This window comes from Heterodontus francisci, chromosome 27 (assembly GCF_036365525.1).
Source record: "Heterodontus francisci isolate sHetFra1 chromosome 27, sHetFra1.hap1, whole genome shotgun sequence".
NCBI classification, from domain to species: Eukaryota; Metazoa; Chordata; class Chondrichthyes; order Heterodontiformes; family Heterodontidae; genus Heterodontus; species Heterodontus francisci.
In genome coordinates this window covers 62,906,601-62,923,989 of record NC_090397.1, presented here as the reverse complement: position 1 = coordinate 62,923,989, position 17,389 = coordinate 62,906,601, and the positions used below count along the sequence as shown (strand labels likewise).

Genomic DNA, 17,389 nt, shown 5'->3' with positions numbered 1-17,389 from the left:
GCTAGTCACAGAGAACCATTTCAGAAAGTCACCTCAATGTTATCAAGCATTCTCATCCTTAAGGAGACTCCTGAATGACGTATCACGTGACGAGCTATTACTTTTTAAATCTAAAGGCCTGTAAGTGGTGTCTAATTGACATTCGTTGCACAGATAACATCGACCTCTTTGTCACTGGGAAACTGGTGTCAATTCACATAAGAAAATGAATAGGAGCAGGTGTAGGCCATTCAGGCCCTCGAGCCTGTTCCACCGTTCAATAAAATCATGGCTGATCTGATTGTGGCCTCAACTCCACTTTCCTGCCTGCCTGCCCCCCCCCCCCCCCCCCGTAACCCTGGACTTCCTTGTAGATCAAAAATCTGTCTAACTCAGCCTTGAATATATTTAATAACTCAGCCTCCACAACACTCTGGCGTAGAAAATTCCGAAAATTCACGACCCTCTGAGAGAAGAAATTCCTCCTCATTTCTGTTTTAAATGGGCGGGCCCTTATTTATGAAACTATGCTCCCTAGTTCGAGATTCCCTGTGAGGGGGGAACATCACGTGCAAAGCACGTACATAAACGCATAAACACAAATTCCTAAACATTCATACTTACAGGGAAAGGTGCCAAGTGGAGACTAAGCACTTCCCTGGGAAGGGAGGAAAATCATTGGGGTTTGGGAATGGGGGGTGGGGGGAGGGTGGGTACTTGAGCCCAATTGCCTAAGCATCAAATTGGCAACAAATTATAGGGCAGTCAGCATTGGCAGAGGCCTAGGTAGCAGGCTGTCTCGAACAGGGTAAGTTGGGACCCTACATGGTGAGGAAGAAGAACTACAAGATAAAATGGAAACTATTTGTTGGTTTCTATAACGCCTTTGTTAAATGGCCAGGTCTCCTTTAACTCCATATTGGGAAATACTGGCCTACTTGGCTCAACCCTAATGTAGAACATCCATTTAATGTGAAACCATTCCAATTTAAGAAATTCCAGTTTGTTTGGAGGAGGAGATGGTCTGGGATCTGGATCCACTCCAAGAGATCTACAAAATAAATTCAGGCTGTCAGTTGATGCATCCCAGAGCTCCAGACTGGAGGGAATGTTATCTTAATGGAAATTGGCTGACAGCTCATCTTTTGTGAAGATACTGTTGCTTTGGATTTACACATCCAAAAGACTGAAGAGCTTTTTTTAAAATAAATTCCGTACAAATATATTTAATATGTTACTGTTGAAACTCAATCTCTGCTTTAAATTATGCTTCTGGTGAATGTCGGCAAATATAACAATTAAATAGCTACGGAAACCATTTAGCAACAAACACATTGTGAACATCATCCATCTCCACAACCATTCAAGTCTATGAGAATCCCGACTCAGTTGCATGTTGCTGGCATGTTGCATGACAAAGAATTGAACAGTGAAAGTCTTATTTGGGAATGTGAGAGGATAGCCCTTTTTGTCAGGAACTATTGAATGAGTGCAATTTTTTCTCTTTATTGTTGGTTTGATGTAAAGTTGCTCAAATGCTCTCAGGTATGGCGGCGCTTAATGGCGGACTCGGAGCGACTGGCTTGACGAATGGATCGGGTGGTACCATGGACGCGCTGACCCAGGCCTACTCAGGAATCCAGCAGTACGCAGCGGCTGCACTGCCCACACTGTACAGTCAAAGCCTGCTTCAACAGCAGAGTGCTGCAGGCAGCCAGAAGGAGGGTGAGTGCTTGTTCCCTCAGCCCCCTGCCCCTCCGACTCCTTAGCGCACAGATTGCAGGGTTACATTTTCTGACAAAATCCAATGAAGCCAAGAGTTGATTCCAAGACATTGAAGGAATTAAGGGACCAAATTAATTAGGTAAATGCTTGAAAGGGGAACAATTTTCAGGGCTATGGGGAAAGGGCAGGGGATTGGGATTAATTGAATAGCTCTTTCAAAAGAGCTGGCACAGGCAAGATGGGCTGAATGGCCACCTCCTATAATGTATCAGCCTTTGATTCTATAAACTACTGGCCTGAAGCTTCGGTTCCTGTCAGATACAGTTGAAACCTAGTGGCATCCATTATTGGAGTACTGATAAGACATGGCAAGTTGTCCAATCAGCTAATGAGGTTGCCCTGTTAGCAGCCAATGGATAACATACGCTGTTGATTGATGCCTATCTCCATCTCTTTGGTGATGTATCGATATACATTGTTTTTTTGTCAAATGGATAATGAACTCAGCTGCTGTTAAACCACCATTAAATTGGGGGTACAATTCAACATAGGGGAGGCAAAAGAGGCCGTAGGAGCTTGACGTCCATTTTATGTCCTGCTGGGTTCCCCATCTCATTGACTTTGATGGAAAAGCAAATGCCGCAGGGTGTACATACAAGCAGCTGATCCACTTGTCTCACACCCCCCCACTAAAGTCTAGTTTCCCCCCCGCCACCATTGTGTGAAACTGGTAATGGCATTTATCAGTATTGAACTGGAAATTAAATCTATCCATGTTAAATTGACAAAACCTACTTTGGGTGTTGAATTGCCAATGAATTATAACAAATGAGATGCTGATAACAGTTCATGGTTGTAATTTGATAATGAAAGATATTGGTGTTAAGTTGGTAATAAATGTATTCACACAAGCTAGATTCGCATCTATTCAAAAATTGCAATCCTGGGTGAATCACCAAGCGAGGTCACCATGTGTACAAGCAGTTGGTGAAATTGCTGATTTGTCCATTGCAATACTTCCATTGTTCAGCTGCCAGATCAGCTGTTCTATCCACTCCTTTTATGACTGGTGGCTTTGCCTGTTCATTTCCTTGATAACATTAAGGTTCAGAATACTGGCCCTACCCTTTTGGAATTGAGCACTGCTCAGGATTAGCTCAATTCACATACATAGCTAAATAGTATTTTTTTCTCACTAATCTGAGTTGTTTTATAGTACATGCTGCTTATGGGTGCAAATTGGTGATGAACACAACTTGCAATGCTGCCTGTATTGATATATTGGCCTTGAACGCTATTGACGTTAAATCAGTATTGAACGTTATTGGTAATGAATATTAAATTGATAAAATTGGAACAGAAGTTATTGTTGTTAAATTGCTACTGAGCAATATTAACGAGTACAATAGGTGATTAATTCTAAACACAAGTGTTAAATTGCCAATTAAAGCTATTGGTATTACTGAAGGGTATGGTATTAAATTAATAAACGTTATTGATGTTAAATTGGTAATGAACATTTTTGGTAGTAAGTTGGTACATAAAGTTATTGGTGTCAAGTTACTAGTGAAAAGATATGTTGGTGTTAATGGCAGGTTTTAGTATTCAATGGCTGCATAGATTTCTGATGTGCTCCTTTCACGTACAGAAAGATGGCTCACAACACTTTGCAGAGCAGAACCCAACACTGGGCAGCAAGCTGGAGGCACAGGTAGGGAGTTACGGCAAAGTGGCAGAGAATGGTTTGTCTGAGGCCTTTGAAAATAGGAAGGGGGTGGAGAGGTTTGAGGAAGGAGTTCCATAGAGCAGGGTCATAGAAACACTGATTATCAATGGGGAGGTGGGGACCCCTGAGCAAGTGAATGGGCAAAATAGTGGCAAATATATTTTCATATAGGCAAATGTGAGATCATCCACTTCGGACTCAAAAAGCATAGAACAGGGTATTTTCTAAATAGTGAAGAGCTAGAAACACTGTAGGTCTAAAGAAACTTGGGGGTCTGAGTACATGGATCATTAAAATGTCAGGAACACATACAGAAAATAATCAAAAAGGCGAATAGAATGCTGGCCTTTATATCTAGAGGATTAGAATAGAAGGGAGTAGAAGTTATACTATAGCTGTACAAAGCCTTGGTTAGGTTACACCTGGAGAACTGTCATCAGTTCTGGGCACCGCAGCTTCGGGAGGATATATTAACTTTAGAGGGAGTGCAATGTAGATTTATCAGAATCATACCTGGACTCCAAGAGTTAAATTACAAAGAGCGATTACACCAACTAGGGTTGTACTCCTTAGAATTTAGAAGGTTAAGGGTGATTTGATAGAAGTTTTCAAGATATTAATGGGAACAGATAGGGTAGATGGAGAGAAACTATTTCCACTGTTTGGGGAGTCTAGGACTAGGGGGAGTAGTCTTAAAAATTAGAGCCAGACCTTTCAGGACCGAAATTAGGAAATACTTCCTCACAGAAAGGGTGGTAGAAGTTTGGAACTCTCTTCCGCAAATGGCGGTAAATGCTGGACCAATTGTAAATTTTAAGTTTGCGATTAATAGATTTTTGTTAACTAAGTATTAATTGATATGGGGCAAATGTTGATATATGGAGTTAGGTCACAGATCAGCCATGATCTAATTGAATGGCAGAATAGGCTCGAGGGGCTGAATGGCCTCCGCAAGTTCCTATGTTCCTAACGAAGGATGGATGGAGGGGTGCGGGGTGGTAACTTTTCGAGCAAGACTGTGGAATAATTGGAATGCAAGAATATTTAAATCACTTCACTGGGAACGGAACACAAGTGGAGTTTGTCATGGTGTTAGGAAAGTGGAACTTTGTGCCAGTGAGCACCTGGGATACAGCATGCTGAAGGATTTGTAGCTTGTCAGAGGCGGAGGTGCGGCGCTTGGCCATATCAGCACTGGAGACATCAAGCCCCAAGGTGATAAAGACATGAATCAGAGTTTCTACAACAGTCGGGAAAACATGCAGCCATGGGGAGAATAAGCCATCGGAGGGCATGTGAAGACTGATTTTATGTATGAGCACCCCAGCAGAAAACGTTTATTAAGATATCTTGGGGCATGCTCTTCACAATTACTCCCAACGTTGATGAAGAATGACGGAGGGGCAATCATGGGGAGCACACCCTGGATGATCTGATGTACACTCCTGGCAGGTGAGTTCTGGGTGCAGACGTTTGTATGCTTAGCCCTGCAGTATCTACTTGTGAAAAGTATGAGTAGGACTAAGAGAGGTCAGAGGTGGACTGGAGGGGAGGGCGGAGGCTGAGGTGAGATAATGAACAGCAACCAGTCTCTCAATATGTCATGGATTTGACCAGCTCAGTGTGAAAAGGTCGGGTGGAAATTGCATTGTAGCGTCTCAAACAGGCAGGGATGGAGGGTAGTTGCGAGGCAACGACGCATTCCAGAGGGAAAGGGATGGTTGGAGGTAGGTGAGGAATTGGAAAGAATGGAGAATCGAGAGTGGATTTGTTGAGAAGGAGAGGGTGGTATTAAAATTCAGTCAGAGACAAGCACAGTGCCATATGATAGAAAATAGTCTAATGATATCAGTGAGCATGGCTGAGGGAGGGAGCTTTGGTGGTCACAAAGTGGGCAAGAGGAGATTGAGGGCTCCATTGATCAAATGAGTTTAACAAGGGGTACGGAGAAGGTGGGAATGAAACTGAAGAGTTTGAGAAGATAGGTCGGAGGGGGTTGAGCCTAGAGAGGGCGTGAGGAATGCTTTGAACCGAGGGAGGTGGGGAGGAGTTGGAGAAGGCAGAGGTAGATGAATGAATGGGCTATTTTGGATATTTTGCACTTGATGTCTGAAGTGAGGATCGGAGGTGCAGTGGATGAATGTCAATGGAGGTGAGATCTTTTGCTGGAGATGAGGGGTTCAGAATTGTTATTCGATTGGTGACGGTCATTTCGACTTTTTGACTGAATGTATCCCATCACATATCATCTCAATTTGATGAGGGAAAATCCCTTTAAAATATTTTGAAGTCCATGATATTGGTAATGTTCCCTATCTAATGTCCTCTTCCCACACCATGTATAATGGAACTTGTATGTACATTCTTTCGCAATTGGAAACCGAGCGTGAAAAGAATGAGGTATTTGCAGTGCACACCCTCGGACAGGAACCGGATGGTTGCCTTGTTGAGAACTTGGAACAGAGGATTATCCGTTTTGAAGAATGAAGGAAACCCAACAAGATACACAATTAAAGTTGCTTTCTTCACTGCAGGATCTTCCACATTCTATGGGGGACTGGCTACTTAGTCATCAAGAGGAGAGAGTCTCTCCACTTAAATTTACTAAAATGCAAGGCATTCTTAACTTAAATCTTCAGTAAGTATTCCTAACGCAAAGGTGCCAATAATAACAAATTGTCCCGAGCTTCCCTGGATTCATTCTCAAACTAGCCAGCACCATGGGGATGCAGACAGAGACTCCCTGGCAGATGGAGATTCTTATCTCTATCTCTAAATAAAACAAAATTATCATTGTCCGAAGAAAGATTTGATACAGTGCTGAAATTCAAGGATATTTTAGAAGCAAATGAATATAAAGGCATTCCAACAGGATGCAGCAGAGCATGTCTGCCATCTGACAACAAGAAGAATGAATGCACCAGGAGAAGAAAGAAGCTTTTTTGTGGTGTATTTGATCTCATCAGTTTGAGGGATGTAGAACCCATTCTGCTTTGGGCATCTCCATCCGGCATTAAGTACCAGTGTCAGGTATAGCAGAGTTTGTTGCAGATTACAGCTTCCCTACCAAAATACGTCCACACCAAAAGAACCAACTGCTCGGGTAACATTATTTCCAATGGTGGCTCTGTTGATCAGTATGCCAATTTAGTGTCTATGGGCAGCTTTGTCTTCGGGGCCTCTGCCCACAAGGAAGTGAAATGCAACTGCTCAAACCGGAACAGGTGCGTTTATTCAATGGAGCAAGGGACAACCACCTAGGTGGCTGTCCTGTGTCTCAATGTTGTCGATACGATGTATTTGACTTCAACACCACATAACATAGATGCAGCTAGAATAAAGGGTAAAACTACCGGAGTGGAGAGCGCTGTTAAGGATTTGATAATGAGTGATAATGACGGTGATATTGAATTATTCATGGCATAATTGGCATTAGATTGTTGATAGAAATTAGTGCTAATTTAAGAATAGCTATTGATAATGGATGTCATTGGGGTCAAATCATAATGGTCACTCTTGGTATTTGATAATGAAGATTATCAATATTATACAATGCCAAATTAGCAGTGTCTGTCAGTTTTTTAATCAATGTCTCCTATTTTCATTGCCACTTTAAAACCAAGCGAAGTCTCATTACCTCTTTAATAAATTTCTAATACACCACACAGTTTATTGACCTCAAGCGTCCTAGAAATAAATGGGTTGTGTGTGCTAGCTAAATGCTGAGGCACTTTAATCAGTGAGTGGGAGTTATTATTGTCTTGTGTACTTGGGTCAGCCAAATTCATCACCTAATTAAAAACAATAATTCACTTGAATGAATTATTACCTGACAGTCTAATGCTGCTGCCACAGCTTGGAATGTTGGTGTTTAACTTAAAATGAATCCCCTGCCCCATGGCCTGTAGAGACTGTAGCTCATTAACAATGTCTTACTGACATGGTTCAACTCATGTGTATCGATGCTGCTCATGAGAATAGATCTTGTCAGAATTGTCACTTGTATTCCACCTGGCCTGCCATAATGGGTTCTGTAATAGGGGGTTTAGCATAGTTGTTCAATGCCGATAATTTTTTCAATGATGAATTCTCTTCTTCTGAGGGGTGATGGGGAAACTTGGAAATTCTTCAAGGTAGTCTCTTGTCAGAGGGATCAAGATCAGGCAGGTGCACAAGATGTCGAGCACAAGTCCTCTGCTATCTGCTTACGTTCAGTCTGGCAGATGAGAAATGGCAAAACTTTCCCAGTTATGTGAAGACAGAACTGGGACCTGAGCCTTCAGGTTCTTATCACAAGGACAATGTGGCTGTTGCTCGCTTGTATTTTCAGAACCTTTTTTACCACATCTTTAAAGATGTTGACTGAATTAAAGTCGATCACTTCAGAAATAGAACAAAGCACCGATGTCAATTTAAATATACATAGTATGTCTTTTTTCTGTGTGTTTGACTTAAATTTTGTTAAATCTCATCCTCAGGGCCAGAAGGTGCGAATCTGTTTATTTACCATCTTCCCCAAGAGTTTGGCGATCAGGACATCCTACAGATGTTTATGCCTTTTGGAAACGTCGTGTCTGCTAAAGTCTTCATTGATAAACAGACCAATCTTAGCAAGTGTTTTGGTAAGTATGTGTGAATGGATTTCACGGAATCGCCCAAAAAAAGGTATGAGTTGGTGCCTGATCTGCTAGTGCTCACACAGACTGCGTTAGTCCATAAAATGGATTCAACAAGTGGAAATAGAGTTGAACCACTTCTCCTAATGGCTCTATTGTTAAATGTAGAAGACAGTGTTAAACTCGGTCATACACGCCAGAAGGCTACAGGTTTGATTCACATTGTGTTCTGAATTAGTCAGTCTCACCTAGACAATGATAGACTGATGCCATTGGCTTGAGCTCCCCTCCCTTAGAGAGGAAAAATCAGTTCATGCTCCCCCATCGTGAGCCTACGACCTCTATCAATGACAGGACAAGACTCAGCTGTTACTACCCATGTTCAAATAGTCTTCTGACTTTCCATTCTCCAGGGTCACGCATGTAGAATGGGCACTTGGACAAGGTAACAGAGGTCAAAATTGCTAAGTGTAGCACTCTCATCTCTGAGTTAGAAGTTCATGGGTATAAATCACACTCCAAAGATCTAAGGGCATCATCCAGGCTGATACTCCAGTGCAGTACTGAGGGAAAGCTGCACTGTTGGAGGTGCTGTCTTTCAGACGAGATGTTTAACCGAGGACCCATCTGCCCCCTCAGGTGGACATAAAAGATCCCATGGCACTATTTCAAAGAGAAGCAGAGGAATTCTCCAAGTTTTCCTGGCCAATATTTACCCCTCACTCAACACCTGAAACAGATTACCTGCTCATCACGTCATTGATATTTGTGGGAGCTTGCTGTGTGCAAATCGGCTGCCACATTTCCTACATTACAACAGTGACTACACTTCAGAAGTGTTTCATCAGTTATAAAGTGCTTTGGGCATCCTGAACTCATGAAAGGAGCTATATAAGTGCAAGTCAATCTTTCTTTACTTCATCCAAAACAGGCCTTTTATATGATTTTAGTATATATACCCAAATATAACGGTGCAGTGAAATATTTGTAGCTAGATTCTAACATGGCAATGACACTTGAAGCAGGTGAAGTTCCTTGGCACAAGCGTTATTCAAATGGCTGGTTAGATTCTGGCTTAATTCCCAGTCCTTAAAAAAAAAGCACAATGAAAAATGAATGCTCCTGAAACCTGGATCTTGCAATTAGAAATGCATAATCAAAGAAAAGCTGTGCATGATATTTCACTGATGATAAATTAAACCCTAACCAAAAATCATTAGCCTGAAATCAGGATTTCTGGATCTCGGCCTATATGTAGGGTTGTCAACCCTCCAGGATTGGCCTGGAGTCACCAGGAATTGAAGATTACTTGCTTCAACCAATCCTGGAGAAAAATTGTAGGGGCATTGAAAATAAATGTTCATAGTTATAAAAATATTGGAGATGGGGAAAATAGGCTGTTTGTCTGACAGTTGAGAATCATTTAATCAGGCAATGGAAGAGTCTGTTCACCTTCCAGTTGGCATGGTGCAGGCTGTCCTTCGAGATGGTGGACATGTCGGGTCACCAGTGGGGGGGGGGAGGGGGGAAGGTGTTGGTCATGTGCTGAAACCTCCTGGAATACATTTGACCACAGTTTGCAACCTTGCCTGTATGACCACAGTCAACATGCCTTCAAAGTAATGAACTATATTTGAAGTGTTTTGGCGCATTTCTGAGATGTATGATAATATGTAGCTTCATAAATACAAGTCTTTCTTTTGCTGGACCTGTAGTGAGATTATTAAATGTTCTTCCTTTTCTTCCCCCACCCTCTCCACTCCGTCCCCTCCTCACAGGTTTTGTAAGCTATGACAATCCAGTCTCTGCACAGGCTGCCATCCAGGCTATGAATGGTTTTCAGATTGGAATGAAGCGCTTAAAGGTTCAGCTGAAACGATCCAAGAATGACAGCAAACCGTACTGAGTCTAGTGTGGAAGGTTAATGCTGTTACTTTAGCTTTGTTAGGGTAAGTCCCATGAACCAGCCCGTGGCTGAGGAGGATCATTGCCAGCATTCATCAAGAGACAGTTTCTAACATTACACTTCCATTCCCCTCCCAGCCCTCCCCCACCAGTTTTCCTCCCATTCCCGTTATGTTTAGTATCTTAAATCTTATTGTATTTACAGTATTTAATTTTTTGCTTTGTTCCGTTAAAAAAAAAAATCGAATTTTGCAAAAAAAAAATGTCTTAAAAAAGATTTTAAAAACCGAAATGTGCAATTTAACTCAGCAGCCACTGGTGCCAAACAGGCCCATGTGATTATGGGGCACCAGGTGCTTTATTAAGCTTAACGGACCCAGTTAACATAGATTAGAAAGGCACCAGCAGTTTACAGGTTAATGATGTGGTGGCCTAGTTTGAAAGTGATGCCAAGTGAAGCACTAACATTTTCTTATATTTTAATTTTATTTCTCACTCTTTCTCTCTTTCTCATTCTCACTGCAATGAGAATTTATCTATTAAGACGTGATCACGAGTTAGATAATCAACTTTCTTGGATCAGATCGCATTGGTCTTTTTTTTTTGGTAAACAAAAGCCTTTGAGATCTGTTTCTGCCACCATATGGGGCTCTTTTTTTCGGGAGGGGGCAAGAGGTTAAATAAAAGAGAAGGTTAAGTGATAACATTTACTAAAGGTTAAATCAAATATGAAAAGAAGGAAAGCCACAGGCCTGTACATTTTATTTGTAAAAAAAGCAGCTCTATTTTTATACAAATTTTTACTGCCTCAGAAAGATGGAAGTTATTTATTAAGTACCTATAGTTAATTTATTGGATACATGAGATAACTCATCCTCTATAATAGTTAGAGCCTGCCTCCTGAAGTAGTCTTAAAATGTGCTAAATGGGAACGAGTTTATCCTTGCAGTTAAACACACACAAATCACAACTTTGCAACATTCATGCTTCTCCTGTTTTTTGTACCTTTTACTTGTGTGGTATCTCATCACTCATAGCTTCCATTATCTAGTCGAATTCAAGTTTTTTTTTTTAATCTTGTGACTTTTTTCCCCCCTCGTTTGTATACTTGTTTAATTAAAAATCTGTATTTCTGTCCCAAAATCAATCCATCTCTTTTATCTGTTTTAAAGTATCGATGGATTCTTTTGGGTGTTTATCTGTTGCCGTTGCTTTTTTCTGTTAACAGTGTTATTAAAAAAATGCAAATTTATGTGAATGGCTCATAGATTCTAATGACTGAGATTTGCATTGTTTCTGCAACCATGAGAATGATTTTGTTCCTGCTGCGTAGACTCTGTGTAACTTTTGACTCTTCCTTGTTTTTTTCCCCTAGACATCTTCATGCTCGTTAGTTCATCGTTTGCCTAGCATGTCCCTGTGGCGTCAAAAAAAATTCAAAAAAAAAAAGCTCATCGTCCCGTCATTGTTTCTGATGTCTTTCTGACCTCACATCACACTTGGTCCTCCTACTTGACCCCTTGACCTAGTTTGACTTTTCGAGATTTTTTGCATGTGACCTCGCATAGCTCTGAATTCTAAAGAGATCAATGTGAAAAGCGTAGCTGCATTCGTGTTAAGACTGAAAAAGAAAAAAATTATTTTAAGGAAGTAAAGCAAGAAAAAAAATGAGAGAGAAGGGAAAAAAAAAACCTGTGGCGGAAATGTTTCTTTTTTTTTCATGAAACAAACTTGAAAGTATTATACAGGGATTGGCGTTCTGTCTGGTCACTTGGAAAAGCAATAGCAATATGTGGCCAGGGCACAGAATGTTGGTTTCTCAATGAAGCAGACTACTTCTGATCAGTTGCTGAAACTGGTCAGATATTATCAAGAGCTCTGTAATAGTTTTTACATTTTTCAGGCAGTGTAAAGTTTTGATAAGGCCATTTAAGTGGCTCACTTTCTCATCGATATATATAGAAAAGATAAAACCACTTTTTTTGTAGACTAGTTTAAGATAATTAAAAAAAAAGATGACCCATGTTTGGGGAAAGACTACCTATTTGTGTCACCTTTTGCTGAACTGATTCACACCTAGACAATCTGTGGTAAATGCACATTAAATGACCTATATTTTATACTGTTTATGTGTATTGGAAAAGATAAAACAAAGCAGTAAGTGTAAACTTTGTCACGTTGGTAACTATGTGGGTTGAGTTTTGGTGTCATCGTGATTTTTAAGCTTGTATAATTAAGTGTTTCGTGAGACGATAGACTTTTTTTGGTTCACTCGGCAAAAGATTTTTATTTGGGTGGCCAAAAAAAGTCTTAACTCGTCGGGTGAGAAGGGAAAAAAGAATTATACAATTCCAGGACAAAAAAAAATCTAGTGCTTTGCGTGTGAAGCGTTTTGACGTCCAATTTTGTTTTTTTTTCTTTTCATTGTGGGCTTATAAGTTTGACGCACTCTTTGTTCAGCAAAATGTGAGATTGGCTTTTTTTTCTTTTGGGGAAAGAAGAAAACAGCAATTCAAATCAGTGGAATTAGTGCCAAATTCCAAAAACAAAATAAAGGTACTTCCTGCCTAGCGCTTAATTGTATTATTTGTGAGAAGTAATTTGATAACCATGGGTATTTTGTTACTTGAGTGTTTTGTAATAATTCTCTCATGTTTGAAAAAAATTAAAGGAAAAAAATAATAGATTAAAACCAGAGAGAAAAAAAGTTTGTTAAATTGCTAAAGCCGTGGTCTTGTTGCCTGAGATTGTTCATTGTTTGTTACTTCTCTTTGTAAAAGCGCCCATGTTTCCCAACCTCGCCATTCATAGAGACGCTGTGCAAACAAACCTCACAAAGCTTTTTTTCTTATAGTTGTGAAATTTAAAAAAAATAAAATATAAAAAACACACAAAAATAAAAAACAGCACCCCAAGGCAGGAATGTTTAGAACTTTTTTTTAAAATATAATTAATTAATAAGCAGCCTTAGCTGCCTCGTATGACTTTCTAACCATTGCAAAAAATGTTTGTCATTCCTCTGTGCATGCACTCGGTATGTAATTAAGCGTTAACTATTAAATGGGCCAATATTTCTCCGCAATGAGGACTGGGAGCAGATTAAGTTAGTTCAGCTTCCATCGTCTTGGGGATTTATTTCTGGCCTACTCTGTTCTGAATTCATTTCCCCCACTGCCAACCCTCCCCCTTCTCCCAACACATTGTTTCTGTTTTTTTAAAATCTTAGTAAAAAAAAAAGAAAAATATTGTAGCTTCATTGCATTTTTTGGAAAATGTCACACAAGACAAGTGTTCGTGCTCCTGTGATGTGAGATCTGGTGTTTGTAGACTATTATTATCATTTAGGATTAAGATTTAAAGAAAAAAATTATATAGTTTTAAGTATTTGTTTGAGAAAAGCCAAAGTTAATGCAAAATGAGTGGGGGAACCGCAAGCCCATGTGAGTGCTGTAATTCTTTTTTTGGTGCATTTTGCCTCTGTATGTGATGGAAGTTTTTTGAGGGAAAAGAAGTCGACACAACACACACACTCAAAAAAAAAGTGGGCTTTCGTATTTCTACAACTTGATTGTAATTATGCATTTTGTACCAGTGGAATTTTTTTATACTGGAAATTAGAAAAATGGATATTTCTGCGCCTTACCTGAGTGTGGGCCCAGTCATGACTAATTTTGAGTTTAATTTCTGGTTGATGCAGAGAAAGTGGCGATTATTTCATTTTAAGAATTTACAAAAAACTAAAACTATGGCTTGCTTTCCTCATTTCTTTGCATATGCTTAAATGTCAAGAATTTTTTGTCAAAAAATGGGTAAGTTTCTCTTCAATTATGTATTGTGCAGTTACATAAGGTATTAGGACTAGCAGTATTCAATCACCTACAGTGGGATAACTGTATTAGTTTAAAAAAAATAGGGGTTTGCTTTTTGCTGTTGAAATCCAAGTTTTTTCCTGATTCTCTGTCTTCATTGTGAACATAACTGTGGAACAGTTGGACTTATTTTTGTAACGTATGTTATTGTGTGATGCAGTTTTTGCTTCTGTCTCAAATATTAAACCATTTTTCCTAATACTCGTCTCTCTTTGTGTACTGTTGGTGGTGTTCACTGTTGTTTGGCGTTCAGCAAACTCACTGTTCCACGTCCTTTTTCGTTTATTCTCTCTGTTGTGTAGACGAGACACTGCCAATCTTACCAGTTACTTCTGTTCCTCATTCCTGTTTTAGTTCAGTATTTAACTGTTTTTGTTTTTTTGTTTCTCTCCCTTTTTTTGGACAAATACAGCTATTTTATACTGTTTCCCGATGCCTTTTTTGAGTCCCAGTGGCAAGTAAAACCTACACTCTGCGACTGAAAGGCACAGCACGTCAGTATTAGACACAAAGGTGAACTAATAAATAAACGAGAAGTAGGCTTGTAAAGTGCTATGATATGCATGTTGCTGTATTAATGGTTATTATTTCAATGCATTGAAAGGTTAAGTCAAATCAAAGCCTAAAGGATCAAATGAGCCATTTATACAAGAGCCCACTTTGGATTAGGGAACAGGCTCCTCTCAGTGGCTGTATTGATAAATGCACAGATGAGGGATGGTGCTGAGCCACTTAGGACAGTTTCTGCTCTGTGCTAAGTCAGCTGACCTTAGTATGGATGACCTCAGCAATGTTTATTATCCTCCAGAACCTTTTGGCTAGGGAATGGGAGTGTGGGGGAGGGGGGGTGGGGAAGGAAAACAATCAGTTGACCGCTGATCCCCACATTGTCACTGAGCCCTGTTGGAAAGTACATGTGTTTCAATAACAATTGGATTGGATCCTCTTGCCCCACCCCTCCTGTTCCAGATTTAACAGCCTGTAGTCAATTAGGCTGGAATATAAAGAATGGCTACCTGACCAAGGTAACTTAAAAGGTGGGCCATAGACAATTGCAGGAGGAGGGGAGAAGCCTGAAAACTCAGTCTTTCTAAATGAAAACTTTCCCAATGATTACAAGTGTGATGATACAAACATTCGAAAACAATGAGTTGCTCCACCCAGTCTGCCTCACAATCATGATGGCTGGAGCATCGTGTCTAGACACCCTGTTTCCTCCTCCCCCCTCCCCCGCCCCCTTGCAGCCAAGTAATTTCCTACGAGAAGCAAAATTCCAGGGCCAGATCAGAAAAAACACTCTGGGGTGTGTAGTTGCTGAGAAATTTTCCAACCAACCCCCTACGTGAGCGATCTGTGATTATCGTCTTTCCACTCCATAGCTGACCAGCCATGGTCCAGAGAAAAGCTTTGGTCTCTGGCTATGAAAGGCTGTTGATACAAGTTGTTGCTGCACTAATGTATCATCTTCAGTTTCTTATTACCCTGAAAAGCACCTCTGTTTTCCCAACTCTGTGACAAATTTTCCATCCTGGGAAGGTGCAAAATGGATGCTGGGCTCCTCTTGCAGGTGTCGTTTCTGGTGCTGCTCTGTGTTGTCAAACCAAACGTGTTTCAGTTCTTTCTTTCCTCTCTAGAGTGGGAGACTCTGCTTCCGAGAGGCGGCTCGACAGCGTGAGAGCTGATGTAACTCACCGCACGTGCGGCAGCGGAGCTTGGCGCGAGTCATGAACCTGGTGCCGCAGTGGGGCGAAAGCAAGTATCTGAACCTGTGCTCAAATCTTCCCCGCTGTTAGTTGCAGCTGCCATTCCCAAAACGTGCAAACATCACTTTAGTGGGGTCTCTTATGATCAGTGATTAAATTCAGGAGTGGCAACCATTTTAAAGCTTGGAACTGCAATTGCAACTAGCGCTCTGAAAGCAGGTGTCCAGTCAGAATCCTGTCCGACACTCAAGACCCGATTGTTGATTTGAAGGGGAAGATTTACTTCCTGCCGCCCAAGCCTGAAGCTGAAGTTCCTAATCAGCCACCCCTATAGAAACCATCGGATTTGCACTTCCATTAGTTGCAATGGGTGTGAAAATTGGATGGTTTCTATATCGGCAACTGGGAGGTCAGGTGGGGGAGGATCTTGGGGAGACGGGAGGGGCACTGGCTTGGAATCGGGAATGGGGGTGGGGAGAGGGGAGGGGCACTGGCTCAGAATCGGGGGCGGAAGGTGGGAGGTGCACTAGCTTGGAATCGGGTATTGGGAGGGGCACTGGATCTGTGAGCCAGTAAGGGCAAGAATAGGGAGATGAACTGAGTGAGAACTGGCAGAGGGGCAAACATGGCTGCATTAACTGGGAAGTGAATACAAGTAGCAAACAACTTTCAAATAATTTTAACAGTCAGACTTAGCCAAAGCAAGAAGAATACGTGTCTACAATCGCCCACAACCTCGTTCGCAGCAAGAGCAGAAAATCCCAGAATTTTTTTGCCTCCAATTTCCAGTAATCCTGAGTATGAGGCAGATCTGGATGTACTGAATCATTTACTGCAAGGTGACCTGATAGAATGAGATGGCTTGGCCATGTGAGCCGCATGGAAGATGGCAGGATCCCCAAAGACACATTGTACAGCGAGCTCGCCACTGGTATCAGACCCACCGGCCGTCCATGTCTCCGTTATAAAGACGTCTGCAAACGCGACATGAAATCGTGTGACATTGATCACAAGTCGTGGGAGTTAGTTGCCAGCATTCGCCAGAGCTGGCGGGCAGCCATAAAGACAGGGCTAAATTGTGGCGAGTCGAAGAGACTTAGTAGTTGGCAGGAAAAAAGACAGAGGCGCAAGGGGAGAGCCAACTGTGCAACAGCCCCAACAAACAAATTTCTCTGCAGCACCTGTGGAAGAGCCTGTCACTCCAGAATTGGCCTTTATAGCCACTCCAGGCGCTGCTTCACAAACCACTGACCACCTCCAGGCGCGTATCCATTGTCTCTCGAGATAAGGAGGCCCAAAAGAAAGAAAAAAGAAAGAAAGACCTGATAGAATATATGAGATAGTTAATGGTATAGAAATTAAATCAGGAAGCAATTAAACCTGTGGTAAGAGGGCCTAGATTGAAGTGTAACTTTAAGACCTCCCTCATACATATTTAGAGATGTTGGTGCGCTGAGAGGACACTTTATAGGTGTACTGAATGTGCTAGCGACATCTGCTGGCGCCACTTCTCCAAACATTGGTACATCGAGAGGCTATCCATTTAAACAATTAAATCTTTTCTCTGACGCTAAAGTGGACTGTCAGCCAGATGTTCGATACATTCGGTGCAACACATCAGTACTTGCTAATCAGCCATGTCACATTCTAGAATGGGTCCCTGCCCCTAGACTGTTACGCCTGAAATTCCCTCTGCAGGTACAGCCCAAATTAGACCCGAAAATGCCCCCAGTCCATTCTGTCGGATGTCAGATCAAGCCCAAATTTCCTGGTAATCTCATTAGAATACACCTGAATGTAAAATAGGTGTAAAATTAGTGGAGATTAATGTCATCAGAGCCTGAGAAAAGTGCCAAACGCAATACC

At 41.3% G+C, this 17,389-nt stretch overlaps 1 protein-coding gene across 13 annotated transcripts in view; it reads left to right on the top strand.

Annotated features, from left to right (window-relative positions):
* Positions 1 to 14,019, top strand: part of celf2 (cugbp, Elav-like family member 2) — a 567,676-nt gene extending 553,657 nt beyond the window's left edge. For 11 of the 13 annotated variants that reach the window (XM_068059490.1, XM_068059494.1, XM_068059489.1 and 8 more), the window contains 5 exons: positions 1,525 to 1,704; positions 3,353 to 3,415; positions 7,909 to 8,052; positions 9,825 to 9,995; positions 11,327 to 14,019. In XM_068059490.1, the coding sequence (XP_067915591.1) occupies positions 1,525 to 1,704; positions 3,353 to 3,415; positions 7,909 to 8,052; positions 9,825 to 9,952 (515 nt within the window). In that variant the 3' untranslated portion in view covers positions 9,953 to 9,995; positions 11,327 to 14,019. The remainder of the gene's footprint in view (positions 1 to 1,524; positions 1,705 to 3,352; positions 3,416 to 7,908; positions 8,053 to 9,824; positions 9,996 to 11,326) is intronic. The other 2 variants (XM_068059492.1, XM_068059502.1) reach the window with 1 other exon arrangement.
* The last annotated feature ends 3,370 nt before the right edge of the window (positions 14,020 to 17,389 follow it).